Source organism: Nannobrachium achirus (genome assembly GCF_963921795.1).
Source record: "Nannobrachium achirus genome assembly, chromosome: 12".
Lineage (NCBI taxonomy): Eukaryota > Metazoa > Chordata > Actinopteri > Myctophiformes > Myctophidae > Nannobrachium > Nannobrachium achirus.
In genome coordinates this window covers 31,929,674-31,945,653 of record NC_137832.1, presented here as the reverse complement: position 1 = coordinate 31,945,653, position 15,980 = coordinate 31,929,674, and the positions used below count along the sequence as shown (strand labels likewise).

At 42.3% G+C, this 15,980-nt stretch overlaps 1 protein-coding gene across 4 annotated transcripts in view; it reads right to left on the bottom strand.

The window, feature by feature from the left end:
- pdlim5a (PDZ and LIM domain 5a) overlaps positions 1-15,980 on the bottom strand; it is a 134,342-nt gene that overhangs the window by 72,534 nt on the left and 45,828 nt on the right. For all 4 annotated transcript variants that reach the window (XM_080739660.1, XM_080739662.1, XM_080739661.1 and 1 more), the window contains one exon: positions 11,723-11,874. In XM_080739660.1, the coding sequence (XP_080595786.1) occupies positions 11,723-11,874 (152 nt within the window). The remainder of the gene's footprint in view (positions 1-11,722; positions 11,875-15,980) is intronic.

Genomic DNA, 15,980 nt, shown 5'->3' with positions numbered 1-15,980 from the left:
ATTGACCGACATAATAAAAATAAGCGAATATAAATATATTTTAATATATATATATATATATATATATATATATATATATATATATATATATACCGGTATATTAATTGTTTTATTTTTTCCCCGGACCCGGACCTGTTTCAAAAAAATATTTGTGGACCTTCAAGATTTGTATTTGAGGACCCCTGCCCTATCGCCAACCCAACCTAGGGTGTGAGCGATAGGGCCTTTCTGTGTGGAGTTTGTATGTTCTCCCCGTGTCTCCTAGGGTTGATACCCTCACAAAAACATGAACAAACTCCCCCCAGAATGACAACAACTAGAATCGTCAGAGAAACGCTGTGGTTGGCCAGATGGTCAGCATGTCACCATGAGGTCGCATTCCACCCTCAGGTGTCTTACTAGTAAGTACCGTTTACCAATTATAGAGGGTTTAAGTGGTACCGGATATGCAGCTCGGCAAATAAAAGGTGAATCCCAGTGCATGACGGAGGACGATATTACGATAAAATAAATCTCCACAATACGATTATCTTAAGTGTTTTTTTATCCCGATAAACGATAATATCGTCCCATCCCTAATCCCAACAGAAGATTGTTCATAGCATCCCAGCTGTCTATTCTGCGTCTCTGAATGTCCATTAATCAGCCACGCTGTGTTCTTGGCTTAAAATACTTTTGGCAAATACCACAGAAAAAAGTAAAAATTGAGTAGTTGAGGCAGAGTACCTCTGGCTTCAGAACATCTCTGGCAGCCACCGGGGACCACTAACGTTCCTGGGCCTGTATTGTCTTTGGCAAAAACAACAGACTAGCTGTGGACAGGCCGAGACAGGTGTGCCTAGCTCTTAGCTGCATTCTCCTGGCATTAGGATATGTTTGGCAAATACAACACGCCAATAGCCAGAGTTGATTGCTTTCAGTTTTGAACTCTGGCAAATAGCTGAGCAGTGAAAGACAGAGGCAGGTGAGCACAGTTTAGCACTCCTGGCTTTAGAGCATCTTTGGCAAATATTACAGTAGAATAACTGACACTGGCAGGTGTGCTGCGAGTCTGTGTGTCTGTGTGTGTGTGTGTGTGTGTGTGTGTGTGTGTGTGTGTGTGTGTGTGTGTGTGTGTGTGTGTGTGTGTGTGTGTGTGTGTGTGTGTGTGTGTGTGTGTGTGTGTGTGTGCGTGCGTGCGTGTGTGTGTGCATTGTGCACACGCACGTACGTGTGTGTGTGTGTGTGTGTGTGTGTGTGTGTGTGTGTGTGTGTGTGTGTGTGTGTGTGTGTGTGTGTGTGTGTGTGTGTGTGTGTGTGTGTGTGTGTGTGTGTGTGTGTGTGTGTGTGTGTGTGTGTGTGTGTGTGTGTGTGTGTGTTTGTGTGCGTGTGTGTGCACACACAGGGGTGTGTGTGTGTGCGCATGTGTGTGTTATTACAGAGGATTTGCATATGGCTGTGAATTTTTGCTGCTCCAGTACATGTCTCACTTACATGTTACCCTAACTGACCGCCTGGAATCTAGCGGATATATATAGAGGACAGGGAGAGGGCAAATGTTACTGAGGGTTAATCATTATGAACAATGCATGTTTATAAAAGTCAGGCTCTAAATCACACACTGTTTCGTGCAAAGTAAGGCTGCGTGTCCGGTAGATAGGTGAAAAGTATTAAACTCTATGTGTAAAATTGCATTGATATTAGTAGCTATCAATGTCACGTTAATGTTAGACTGGGAGGTCATAATGTGTTTTCAGCATGGAACTCATAGGATATTGTTTCTCTGTAAGAACCAAGCCCGTTACAACACATAATACATAATCCCACAATGGTCTGAATGAAATGCATTCTGGGTTCAAGTATGAATAGAATAGAATAGAATAGAATATGAGGTCCAGTTCACAGAGAAGTTAGACAGCAATGATTCAATCCTGAATTAATTGACTAAAATCAATCAAACGGCTAAATAGTGTACTAGTCTGTAAATGTCTCATATCTTGATATTATGCATGGCCAATTGTCAGGGAAGTTTAATATTTCATTGCTAGCTGAAATTTCAAACCATAGATCTGGACATTGAGTTGTCCGCAGCTACTTTCCTTCCCTTTTGTTAGTAATTCAATATTTTACGTTTAAGGGCCTACTTTTTGAAAGTCAGCATCTTAACCTGAATATTGTGTCCTAAACAGAATAATAGATTCTGTGGTTTTAACCTCGATCAGCAAGGGAAGTTAAAAACATCATATCTGCTGAAGAATCAGCACATCATGCATCCCATAATAACACATCACAACATGTTGCTGGGTGTACTAAACAAGGATCACAATGATACCCTAATCTAACCTCCCACTGCTGATAAAACCTTACTGTACTGTAGGTCACTTCTCTCAAAATAAACCCAGCAGCTGCCTGTGTGAGGTCTGTTCAAATGTACTGTAGCTTTTATGACTGTGTACGTGTGTGTGTGTGTGTGTACGTGTGTGTGTGTGTGTGTGTGTGTGTGTGTGTGTGTGTGTGTGTGTGTGTGTGTGTGTGTGTGTGTGTGTGTGTGTGTGTGTGTGTGTGTGTGTGTGTGTGTGTGTGAGTGTGTGTGTGTGTGTGTGTGTGTGTGTGTGCGTGTGTTCATGCGTGTGTAGTTTTGAGTTTTTCCAAGGTTTTGATGCAACGTGTTGTGGGCGCGTAGTGATGTTTCGATGTGCCGTTGTTTTGAGCGGCCAGTAGTCCGAATCGCGCGTGAAACCAAATTCTGGGCCCCGGGTACAAGTATTCACCGGGCCCCCCATTAATGTTCTTCATAGGGGAAAAATGCTTTTTGCCTAAACTGAAAATAAAAAGTTTTGAGTGTGCGGAGACTGCTTCTATTTTTCATTTTGTCCTTTTTGGCTCCAGCACCTCACCTGAACCTTTTGGCAGAGGAGCGATGGTTTTTTCACTATTGTCAATAGCTAAAGTATAAAATCATTAAGGCTCCTCCACCTTGGGCCCTAGTAACTCAGTCCCACTTCCCCCCTTGTGAGGCCCCTGCCCAGACGGCCTGCCCTGTGCCCACTCAGCTATGTTCAATCCTCACAGAACAAGCGTGACAAATGCGAGGCTCGTGTTTAGCCGACTCTGACTTCTTTGTGGCCTGTCCTTGTGGCTTTCTAAATAACTGCCACGGACCACACCATTGTGTACTCTGTGATTACTCTACCACTGAGGCTCTTCCTAGTAAAGAACAGGCTTGTCAAACAGCGTAATTACCCTCTTTGGGCTGCTTTCAACCGGGTGAGATCTGCCCTGCGATAAAGAGGGGAGAGAAGTGGAACCAATTATCTTAGCACAACAACAAAAGCTTTTTCATAACCTTGCGCGTTTGCCCATTCGCTCCATCTAGTTTCTCTCGCTGTCTCTCTCCCTTCCTGCGTGTGTGTGTTGTACGTATGCAATGTTCTGTGTATTGCTGAGTGTGTTGGGTGTGTTCGTGAGCACAAGAGGTCAAGTGTGTTTAAGGTTTAGTGAAAGAAACGCACGTTTGTTAGAGCCTGTACCTCTTCACTTCAACAAAACAGTTTAGCTATCCCATCAAGCCAAGATCATAAAACACTCATAAACCACGCGAATGCATACACACGTGCATGCATGCGCGGACATGCGCGAGCACACACACACACACACACACACACACACACACACACACACACACACACACACACACACACACACACACACACACACACACACACACACACACACACACACACACACACACACACACACACACACACACACACACACAGTAAATAGTCTAATGGGTTTCTAATAGACCTGACTATGGGGAATAGAGCATTTAAGCAGACATTGGCAGTGGAATTGCGTAACAGTGAAAAATACAAGGGCAGTGTTGTTGAAAGACAACGTGATTGGCTGAAATGAGCAGTTTAACAGTTTGAAGTGCATGGAAAGAGGATAATCATATTGCTTAAGAGTATAATGAAACTGTTGAAACGTCATGATTACACTGTGTGTTCCAGGGGGATGCCGTTAAGCACCAAGGAATCTTTCTTTATTCCCCCACTCTATTTGTTTTCATTTCTTCTCATCCCTTGCTTCCAGCTCTGTCAATCCTTCCATTCCCTAAACTGTAAAATTCTTAGTGTTAATTTAACCACATAAATCCTAGCTTCATCTTTGCTGACTTGCATCATTCCCGAGTAGTAATTAAAACTTGAGTCTTTCAATACAACTATACGTGGGGCCAATGGGCTTGGGCAAAGCATGTCGGCAACAATGCAAGACGGGAATACAAGGTCATCATACATGTTATGATGAACTCATACTTCTCATACTGTGCCTTTTGTTCTCACCCACTTGTCTTTGAATTTGATGAAGATGCCTTCAATCTCCTCCATCCCAACATTACTGCTATTCTTCTATTATTACATTCTTCCATAGTATGGCTTTTTCCTACTTTCTGTTCCATTGCATACGCAGTCATTTATATTGGATATGCAGCACAAATGTTAATCAGTTAAGCCGATGGGTTGGGTTGGCCAATCAGAGAAGCCGATGCACACAATCTCCACACGCTGAGAATTTGTGTGTCCTCCTCAGACCCGCTCAGACAGATATAGATATTCATGTATTTGAACGGTGCAAATCGCTCCTACACCTGGCTTTGTCTGTATGTTGTGCTGATTGGCAAGCTTCGCGGGACTCTTAACTCATTCACTGCTAGGCCCGATAGTCCCGAGAATATGCTAATGTCCCTCTCTGCCAGGCCCGATAATCCAGAGAATTTGAAAAAAAAAATGATAGCAATCGCGAAATTGCATGTTTAACCCCCATAGCAACCCCATCTTTCACACATGGCAGCCATGTTTGTTTACATTTTAAGAAAACATAATGGCTGCTAGTTCATGAATGCCTGAACGGATTTCCATTCGGATTTCTTTGTTTGAAAGCTGTGAGCAATGTGCACACACGTGGTGCATGATCTAGGCATGGACATGACATGACCAGTGCACTATGAATTACATGGAAGTCTATGGAGACGGAAGCATCTGGGACTTCGAAGGTATTTTCAAAAGGCGGGGTATGAGTTAATGAAATTAACTCATAAAAAGCACCACTCACTTCACACTGGGTGTGATTTTTTGTTCTTGAAAACCGTTGGTCCGTCAAGAGTTGGCATTCAACCCACACACACGTCAGCTTTGAGACCGTTTAGTCGGATGCTTTCCGTGAATTAATAGAAGCATATAATGGAAGTCAAAGGAGGTCGGAACCTTGCCCAAATACTGTATGGAGATGATGACCAATATAATAGCTGGGATGGGAAGAAAACTTTACTTATTAGTGTGGTTGCTATGCTATAGGCAACACACTCTTGTTCTAGGTCAGAGATTTTCTTTGCTAGCAAAGTGAACCTGCTTTTTGTTAACCTTTGCACAACAGAAAAGTAAAGCTTTTGGTCGTGCTTCATAGACTGTCACTGTTGTCATGCTTCATGTGGAATCACAATATAATATAAATGGTAAGACGTAATTCAGTTCCCAGTGGATTCCTCATGACTCGCGTCAGTGTAACCACACTTGCAATTTCCCGGAATAGCACCTTTCTAGTCGTAGCTATTTGTGAAACAAAAAAGGAAATCTCCAAATCAAAGCATCACCAGCCTCTATTGCCTCATTGGTAATCTTTTGACAGTGATTTCAAACAATAGGCATTTAGTTTGCGTGTATATTTCATAACTCCTTTACTGGGTTACACAGAGAATGTAATGCTGATCTCCCCTCAAAGGTCTCCGTCACGCTGTGACACAGCGATACAGCCATATCATTTATTTTACACAACTGCTTTGCCAAACAGTTGTTGCTACACGGCATGGCTAAACATAGTTTATTGAGATTAAGTACTCCTGCACAGCATAGCACTGGCATGTATAATGTTTGAGGTTTGCCCCTGCAATACTCTTTGAATTGAGTTCTTATCTTTTGAACTAATGCATCTAAAGTGGTACAACCACATGAACTGTAGCTTCCCTATTTTGGGCATGTAAAATAAGATGGTGAACATTCAGCAAAAAGAAGCCAAGCCATTGGGTGTAGAGGGAATAAAAAGGATTCCTAGGGGACTTAGTTTCGACGTGCAGAGAATGTTAGAGAGGCAGGGGCTGAAATGTCTAAAAGGGCCTTTTGGTGAAAATATCGAAAATAGCAGACCTCCAAGCTCACAACACGCCGCACTGCGATGCGTTGTGAGCTTGGAGGTCGGCTATTTTCTGTGCTTGATATCACACTGAACTAAGCCTTATCAAGTCAATACTGGAGAGAGAGGACAATTATTTCAACATAAGACACTGCATTCAAGTTCAGGAGATTTTGGACAAGGAAATTCTCTTGGATGATGTCTTCAGGTATGGCATGGAAAAGAAGGTATTTGCATTTCTTTCACCATAGTGAAAATTGCATGCATGGTCTGGAGAGGGCACTTTTTACAGACAAGTAAAAGGGCAGGGGCTTAAGCCCCCTTTGATGTCTATGTGTGCACATGCCTGATAGGGTGTTTAAATTTGCAAGCAAAACGCTTTTGTGGATACAACGACACTGGTGTCAAACTGAATCACTGTTATTGTCACATGACAGTTTCACAGGTGTATGAAGCTCCAGTTGTTTAAAGCTTGTTTTAGTTGTATCCAGAACGAAAGGGGAGAAATAAATAAATACAAGTGAGAGAGAATTACTTCAGAAGAATGAATAAAAATGTTGAAGTGAAGTAAAGAATGTCTTCTATTACATAAAAATTATAAAAAGTATGAGATGTTTGGGTTCAGTATCACATCACGTAACACCAGACTCCCTCTTGCTCCTCACCTGTGTTGTTTCTCTTCAGCTTCCCTATAGTCCATCCCAAAAGGGAATAGACTCGTTTGTTTTTGTGAAAACGATTGCGTTTGCATTGCATGAATATTCATATTTGAATAATGATATAATAATGATTGATTAACTAACTTTTTTCTAAAATTAAAGATTGTTGAAACAATCATGTGCAAAAAAAGGAATACATGAGCGATGAGAGAATTGCCATTGCCAGATCTGTAGGCCTATGTAATCTTTGGTTAAAACCAGACCAGAGTCGTATGAAAAGCCGTCAATGCTGATACCATGACTGATATGTAGGCTATGGATGTACTGTACCTAAACTCTTTACAAATTATACAAGTGTCTTTAATACACACTGTTGATAAAAGAATGAAAAAAATTATAATTCTTTCATTTTCTCTCTCTTTCTCACATCTGTAGCCCATCTTTCCCCCATATCCTTTCCCCTAAATCATCCCTTTATTTGGAAAAGGCATAACAAACTGTCTCACAGACACGTGCAACCACCCCCCCACACATACACACACACACACTCTCACACACACTCTCACACACACACACACACACACACACACACACACACACACACACACGCACACGCACACGCACGCACACACACACACACACATGGACACAGACAAGCACACAGACACACACGTGTGCGCACACACACACACACAGACACACACGCACGCAGACACACACGAGCGTGCGCGCGCGCACACACACACAGACTCACACACACACACACGCACACGTGCGCGCGCACACACACACACACACACACACACACACACACACACACACACACACACACACACATACTCACACCAAAAGCATTTCTCCATATCTTCTTTCCACTGCTATCATTCCTTTTGCTATCTGACCCGCTGACAAACCCAATCAGAAGGAGCATGCAGAGGGGAAAAGGCTAAAGGAGACAGAGATGCCTATAAAAACTGAACCCAAACGGTGGAACAGATTGTTTCTTTCCATTACACATGTACACCCATTAAAGTCCAGATGTTGACCTTGGCATTACTCTGTCTGTCTTCCTTTATCCAGCACCAATGAATGCCACACAGCAAATCCATAACCTGATATTAACACTCATTGTAAAGACAGGAGGGGTTGCCATCTATCTGCGACACAACGCGTTCCAATTGACGAAGAGACTGCATGGGGTCAGCTAGCCCTGGATGGCCGCCTAGTCACTGAGACCATAATAAGATAATGATGCCACTTAATGAAACAAGCCATCCCATGTGTTTGCAGTGGGGAGGGATTCAACCCACTCAAGGGGCCGATGTCTCCCACAAAGCACGGTGCAATGCAGAACAGATAATCCTCTAACGGGTTCTCAGAAACAAGCTCGCCCTTACATGAGAGTTATTCAATTACACCGCCACTTGGCGGCCTTATAGCGCCCTGATGAAATAACTTTAAACAAACGTCGTCCACTTCAAATGAACAGACACCATTTCCTGTCCCGGTCAATGACGCGTTTGATAAAAGCACCAGCAATGGAAAGATCAGTGAGCAATAATACAAATCTAGCGTGATGTTTTAAAGCTGTTGTGTGAAATGTTTATTTGCAAAAAAGCAACGTCTAATCAAAAGTGTTTGTCACACATACACATTATGTTTTCATTAAAGGTTACATTAATGCTGAATTTATTTGGATTTTCTAGATATTTTTTGACAGCTGTTTTCAAGAAGCCTTGGGGTGGATAATAAGCAAAGAAGGCTATATAGGGAGTGTGGTGGTAAATTCTCGATTTGTAAACCCTCAGCATTATCAGTCAGTTTGGGTCCATTCATGCTATGTGCCTAGTCTGTCTACAGTACAAAGCTTTTTGTACAAAATGAATGAATGACGAGCTTCACATGCAAATGGAATAAAATACTGCAACTGTCATTGTCGCTCATGGTTGCTCATTGCTCAATTGTCAGCTCAGATTAGGTTGTTAGTTTTAACTTCTTTTTTTTTACTGTAGACTTGGAAGGAGATGTTGGAAGTATTTTACTACTTTAAAAAGAAAAAGTAGTAAGATGCTGACTATCAGAATTTGGGGTTAAGTGTCTAGCTCAGGGACACTTCGACATGCACAAGGATGAAGGAAGCAAACCGGTGACCTTCTGATTACAAGATAAGGACTCTACCCAATATAAGGACTCTAGCCAATATAAGGACTCTAGCCAATATAAGGACTCTAGCCAATATAAGGACTCTACCCAATATAAGGACTCTAGCCAATATAAGGACACCCACTCAAATGCAAACAAATAATTTAAATAACTATTTAGTCATGGAAGAAAAATCCCGGATTGGAGATTATGGCAGCTCAATGAGCTGCCAGTGCTCTGAACCTTGAATTCCACCCTCTACGTGTTTGAATGGGCTTTAAAATCTGAATCATGCAAAAATAATTCCAGCCCGGCAATGCTCCCACGGTAGTGGTATCTTCACATTGTTGTCATGGAAAGTTGGTTTGTTGTTTGTTTCAGGTTGAAAACATTGGCCTTGCACTTTAATGTTAGGTATCTTTAGCCCCGTTATCCTAAGAGCTGTTTCTCTCGTAAAAACACGACTGTAGATCTCTCTCTTTCACTCCACGCACGCACGTACGCACACGCACACAGGCACGCACGCACACACACACACACACACGCACACACACACGCACGCACACACACACACACACGCACGCACAAACACACACACGCGCACAAACACACACGCGCACACACACACGCAGTCGCGCACATGCACATGCACACACTGGTATTATATTGTGTTTTTTGCCATCAGACCAAAAGCAAACACTGAACAAACACTGAACACTCTCAGCATTTATCCAACATTGGCCATTAGGACATGCTCAGTTAGCATCAAACAGGGAAAGCAAAATAGAGAGTAAATCTATCTATCACTCTGATCTAGAAGTACATTGTAGACATCAGCAAACAACAAGATTCTATTTTCAGTTTTCCCAATATAAATTACAGAAATCTCTCAACTGATGTTTGCCCTCTGCAAGGGTTATCAAATTAAATAAGACACAACTAAATAGGCACTATACCACCAGCCTCTATATAAGCCTTACTTTTTAGAGATAGGGCCATTTATTGTTGTCTTTGCACTACGGGAGCTTGCCTTGCATGCTTTAGTAAAAATGTCACTCTTTGACTGACCAGGCCAGAGTTGAGGGTTACTGTAGGTTCGTAGACGTTTGGGGTGTTTTTATGTGCGAAGTTGCGTGGAATCTGCATGCTATGCAGTCATCTTCGTCAGGGCCCCTGCGTCAAGTTGTAATTGTCATACCAAATAAATACTAGAGCCAAAGCAAAGTCCTTGTATGGGCCCTATGTTTGGCACAACCTAAAAATGTCCAGACAATTCAAACCACATGACCACAAGAAAACGTCTATAATAAATCCATTCTACCCCCCCCCCCCCCCCCCCAATGTCTTACACACACTGTAAGAAAACGAGTTGTCATAATGTAAAACAGGGCATCTCCAGTGCATAACAGGATTCATCTAGTTCATTCATCATAGTGAAGGCCTTGGGGAACAGGGGTGGTCCACATGTGTGAAACTCTCTCTTAGTGATATCAGTCACTTCTCACTTCCAGATGTCCTTAGGGAATGGGGGATCGACCAGAACTAATGATGGAGTAGCGTGTTAGAGCTAAGATGAACTCCTACAACAACAGTGAACATATTATTATGCCTGAATATATAGGCTCTTTAGGGTACAGTGTGTGATGCAGAGAGGGTTGCTTGTGAGGGGGATGAAAGCTGTTTTGAGATGTGTTCATGTTGTCATGGAGATTGATGGTCTCAGTGACTGCACAACCTGTACATGCAGTTCACATGTAAAATCTTTGCCAAGTGAACGTGTCTGATTCATTGGTTAACCCTGTGGTATTAAATCATTTTAAAATGTACAGGCTGCCGCTCGCAGGCTCCGTCCGCGGCCAGTCTCTTATTTTGAAGGCCAGAAGTCGATTGCGCAAACATTTCCTTTTTGACGTCATTTACTTGACGACCGGAAGTGATCATCGTCCCATGCGGGTGCAGTAATGGCGGATTAAAGATGAGATAGACCGTCGGCTTCCATGTTAAGGAATCACTATTGTGAATGTGTGCACGTGGATCCGCGATGATGATGAATCGGCGAGTCCATCCGTGCCAGCACTTTCCAACGGACCGTACGGTAAGATTGCCAGCTTTACTGTATATACAGTATATTTCGCGAGTATTCGCGGGAACGGCACGCTAAATACTTGAGTATTTTTCGCGAGTATACTCGGGATCGGCTACAAATGAGTAAAAAAAAAAGACACTTATAGAATCGAATATTCAAAGATTTGCACAAATTTTCAAGATTTATCAAAAATAGCAGATCTACAAGCTCGCAGCGCTGTGAGCTTGTATATCTGCTATTTTTTAATATTTAAAGCATAAAATATTGCATAATAATGGTTAATCATCATTCATCATGCAAAAGTTCAACTTTCTAACTAAAATGTACTCTTTTCAGGCTTCTGATCCGCATTCCATATATTTCCTCAGGCTCAGTCAGAAGTATAGTAAATAACTGCTGCCTGCTGCAAGTATCTCCAAAGCGTTTTGCAATGACACTCAGGAGGAGTGCTACTGTATATCATGTACAGTACAGTACACAGTGTGCCTGTGTGTGTGTGTGTGTGTGTGTGTGTGTGTGTGTGTGTGTGTGTGTGTGTGTGTGTGTGTGTGTGTGTGTGTGTGCGTGCGTGCGTGCGTGCGTGCGTGCGTGCGTGCGTGCGTGCGTGCGTGCGTGCGTGCGTGCGTGCGTGTGTGTGTGTGAGCCAAACTGTCAGCTCTTCTCTTACTTCTGCAGGGTGAGGCTGAGGTCGCCGGCGCAGTTCTTGATCTTATTCTGAGCCTCCAGGTGGTTCATGCCCTCGGTGGAGATGCCATCGATGGACAGGACCAAATCTCCCACAGCAATACCACCCTTGGCTGCTTTACCAGTATCTGTTAGCTGGGGGGAAAAAGCATAACCTTCATCAGTGCCATTTTCATCATCATCCCCGACACCAGCTCCATTTGACCACTTAAAGGGATAGTTCACCCCCAAAATTACTTTTTTTTTTATCGATTACCGGTTACCCCATGGAGACTTGAATTCATGGGTATTTTTTGCATTCCTAAGCCAGTTTTTGAGGACTCATTGGCCCTCATTTATCAAAGCGGTGCAGACAAAATAATGGGCGTACACAGAGATCACCACAATTGTCGGCAATTATCATTCAACAATCGTGACTTTGACTTTAGCGTACGGTACGCTGAGATGCCACGTCAAAGTCCAAGCGTCTGAAGGATTTGTCTAAACCTCTTTGTTCCATCGTAGACGTGCAAAGCGGCATTGTCTGACCATCTGATAGGCAGTTGAACATGTGTTTCTACACGAAATATATATAGCTAGAAAACTAATAAATAATACATGTGAGAATGCTTAATCATTCATCCATTTAAACAGTGCATTAGGCCAGGGGTTCCCATACTTTACACCTCTACAAATACTTTTTACATCCGAGCCACCCCTACATTATCTTAATGAATGTAGGGGTGCCTTTTCACTCTGGACACCTTATATTTATGGCAAATTTTAGCAAGGAAAACATTGAGATAATATTTATGGCTATTTTGGTTAGAACTGACTGAAGATTTAAAATTCAAGTTTAAAATGATCCTTAATAGTTTTTAATTGTCCAAATGAATTCCAAATATTATCAAATTATCTCACAGCACCCCTGGATTGCCGTCACGGCACCCCAAGGTGCCCCGTCACCCACTTTGAAAACCCCTGCATTAGGCTACTGGCTCTGTGTTGAAGATGAGCGCATTGCATACCTACGCAAGAGGATTTTGGGGACTGCTGCTGCGCTGGAATATTTTTATGACATGAGAATGAAGTCTCCCAGTCCCAACTTGGGTAGCCTACATTATTTCTGGAGTTGTGTGGAACCTCGTTTAAGGATATATAAACCCACCCGACGCTCGGTAACGTCTGTGCCCACTGCCTAGCCAGCGCAAGTGATCTTCATTGGCAGCGGGGGATCAGCGATATAGGCTAGGTAACCAAACCAGCTCACCACACGCCAGCTTCCATTAATGTTTACACAATAATCAGTCACTCCATAAACATTCATATGATGACAGCCCCAGGCTCTCATAAACGTGGTGTCACGGCTCTTGACCACGGACCACAGCAGGACTCTCTTTTATTTTGCGAAAACGGCAGTGCACGCGTCTCCACTCAGCTATGCACTCCTCAACCGTGGGATTTTTTGCAAATGGTGTTCAGAAACTCGAGACTGATCGGGCACAAGCAGCCAAAGCGAAGCATCAACCTAAGACACTGACGTCTTATGTTACCCTGTCCACCTCCACCACTTCCGTGTCCAGACTGCCCCCGACTCTTCTACTCACGCCTTGGACTCCACAGTCACCAGCAGGAACACAGGCGGAGAGGTCAGCTCAGCAAATGAATGGATGAGGAGAACGGATCCTCGCCATGATATAGACCTATGTATGAGTGTCCGTATGAGTGTCCGTATGAGTGTCAGTATGAGTGTCCGTATGAGCACGGAACTCCATGTATGGAGATAACTGGCCTCACAGACAGAACGGCCTATAAAAACTTGCATGATACCATGCAAAGGGAGCATGCTCACTTCGCACTGGTGCGATCTTTAAAGGACAGACAAAATGTACACTAGGCACGGCTGTATAGGATTCCTTGATGAATATCACTTGGACGTTGGCATAAGGCCATATCTGGGGGGGGGGGGAGCGAAAAACAAACAAACAAAAAATAAAACAGATGTTTTTTACACTCAATTGATAAATGAGGGCCATTGTGTCTCCATAGGGAACAAAGCAGGCTTTTTGTGTCTCCATAGGGAACCATTGCTGGTCATAACATTATTGGCTTAGGAATGTGACAAAAACAAAACAATATCCGTGAATTCAAGTCTCCATGTGGTGAGTAATCAATAGGAAAAAAAAAAGGTTTTGGGGTGAACTATGCTTTTAAGCCCAATATGCTTTGTTATGTACAGCATACATCAAATAGCAAAGACGCTGCTATTTTCACTGAATGACAGCCTATTATGGCAGGAAGTTTTCCTATTACAACATGCCCACAGTGGGGACACTTGAGTTGCTGTGGTTACTAATGGATAGTTGGTCATACCAACATGGACATGTACAAAAGAAAATCCCAAATTGCTGTCAGCTAGTTTTTATTGGAACTTAGCACTACGGTTCTAGGTTTCTCATATCACTCATGTTGTTTTTTTAAATCAAAAGCTATGTGGAACCATCCTGTAACAAAAGCATGTGGTGTAACCTCTAATGACAGAGCTGGTTGTCTGCCATGTGGTAAGAGCTTACCTTCACTGATGCATGTCTAATAGCGAGAGCCTTTTCTTTGAATTACCTTCTTTTCTTTTCTTTACTTTCTTCTTTATGACCTGCTGTCACAATGGGCCTACAGGTTATTATTAGGGAGGAAGTTCAAAAGTGCTCTTACCCACATCAGGGTTTGGGAAAGGGTCATGGCAGTAATACTGTATAGTAGGGGCCGTGTCTACATAAATATATGTTTGAGCTGCCAGCGCCTTTCTGCCATCCATTTCTATTGTAAGCCCCCCCGTTAGGGGAATTCACATTTCCAGCTCCAGCAGTTTGGCGGAGCGCGTCTAGTAGAAAATAGTTCCAATGTATTTTGTGAGAAGCGTTGCTTGTTTTTGACTGATAAATCAAAATAAAGAATAGGTGAGATTAAGTTAAGTGTAAAACTATCATCTAACCCCACTCTCCCCACTCTCCTTCATATGCGGAAGATAAGCTATCAACAGAAAATACTTAAATATAACTGTATGTAAAGTGCCGTACATACAGTGCCGTGGCTATTTGTATGTATTTATCGTTTACAGACAAGCTTCTGTTGGGTGTAAACATGCCGTTGTAAGAAGGCCTCTGGACATGATATCCACTCCGTCACTGAAAAAATACTTTGCGGGCACAGCCCCTATTCCAAAACATTCTCAAGTCCATGAGATAGTAGTGCTAGAGTCAACTTAAGTAAATGGTTGACAAATATAGGCTCATTTCCCAATCTATTTTTTTGCTATGTAAACTGTATAAATAAATTAATAAATAAATAAATAAATCATAATGATCAAAAAGTAGGGCAAAAACGAAAACTCTCTCAGTAACATGTGACACTACGATTAACTACTGTAGCACAGAACACAACATTGTGACAAGAGACTCAGTTAGTCATTGGTATGAATTGAAAGCTATAACAGTGTACAGTGTTTGGCATTTACTGACGGATTAAGTTTAAGACTGTGCATGAGGGCACCATATTTAAAACTGTGAAAATTCAAATAAAGTGAAAGAAAGCTGCCTTTTGTATAACATTACATTCTCATAACCAATAGATAGTTATATTTTGGAAATAAGCCTCTGTGCAGCTGGCCTGAGTAAATACGCCAAGCTCCATATAAACAAATACAAGGATAGGATACTTATATCATCAATATACACTTTATTTCTCAGTTATTAGTAGAAAGGTTTCCAGAGCATTAGAAATATATCTGGTTTTGAATGCTAGACATTTACAATTTACATTTATAGGCCAATAAGGAGAAAACGGTTGCTTTGGGACATTTTATTTTCCATTTGCGGAGATGGGGGAGACCTCTGTTGAACAACACTCTATAGCAATGACTACTATCAGAATATATAGAACTATAACATTTTAACAAAAAAACGTTCCTGGGAATACATAATAGTGAGAATGTATTAAATGGGTCTAACTTGAGTAACCCAAATTAAGTACCGGTATATTTTTGTAAAGTAAATGAACGTTTGAAGGAGCTACAACTGTTCTGTCAGTGCTGTCAAATGCCCACGTTACACGACGTAACCAAAGCTAAGACCATTAGTTTACAACAGATATGTTTGATCCCTGACGTACACATCCTCGTGCCGTCGTGCCATGATGTTAACACCAGCTCAATGTGTGTGTGTGTGTCTATTCTTCATCACAGTGCAGACAGGACTGAGGACCTG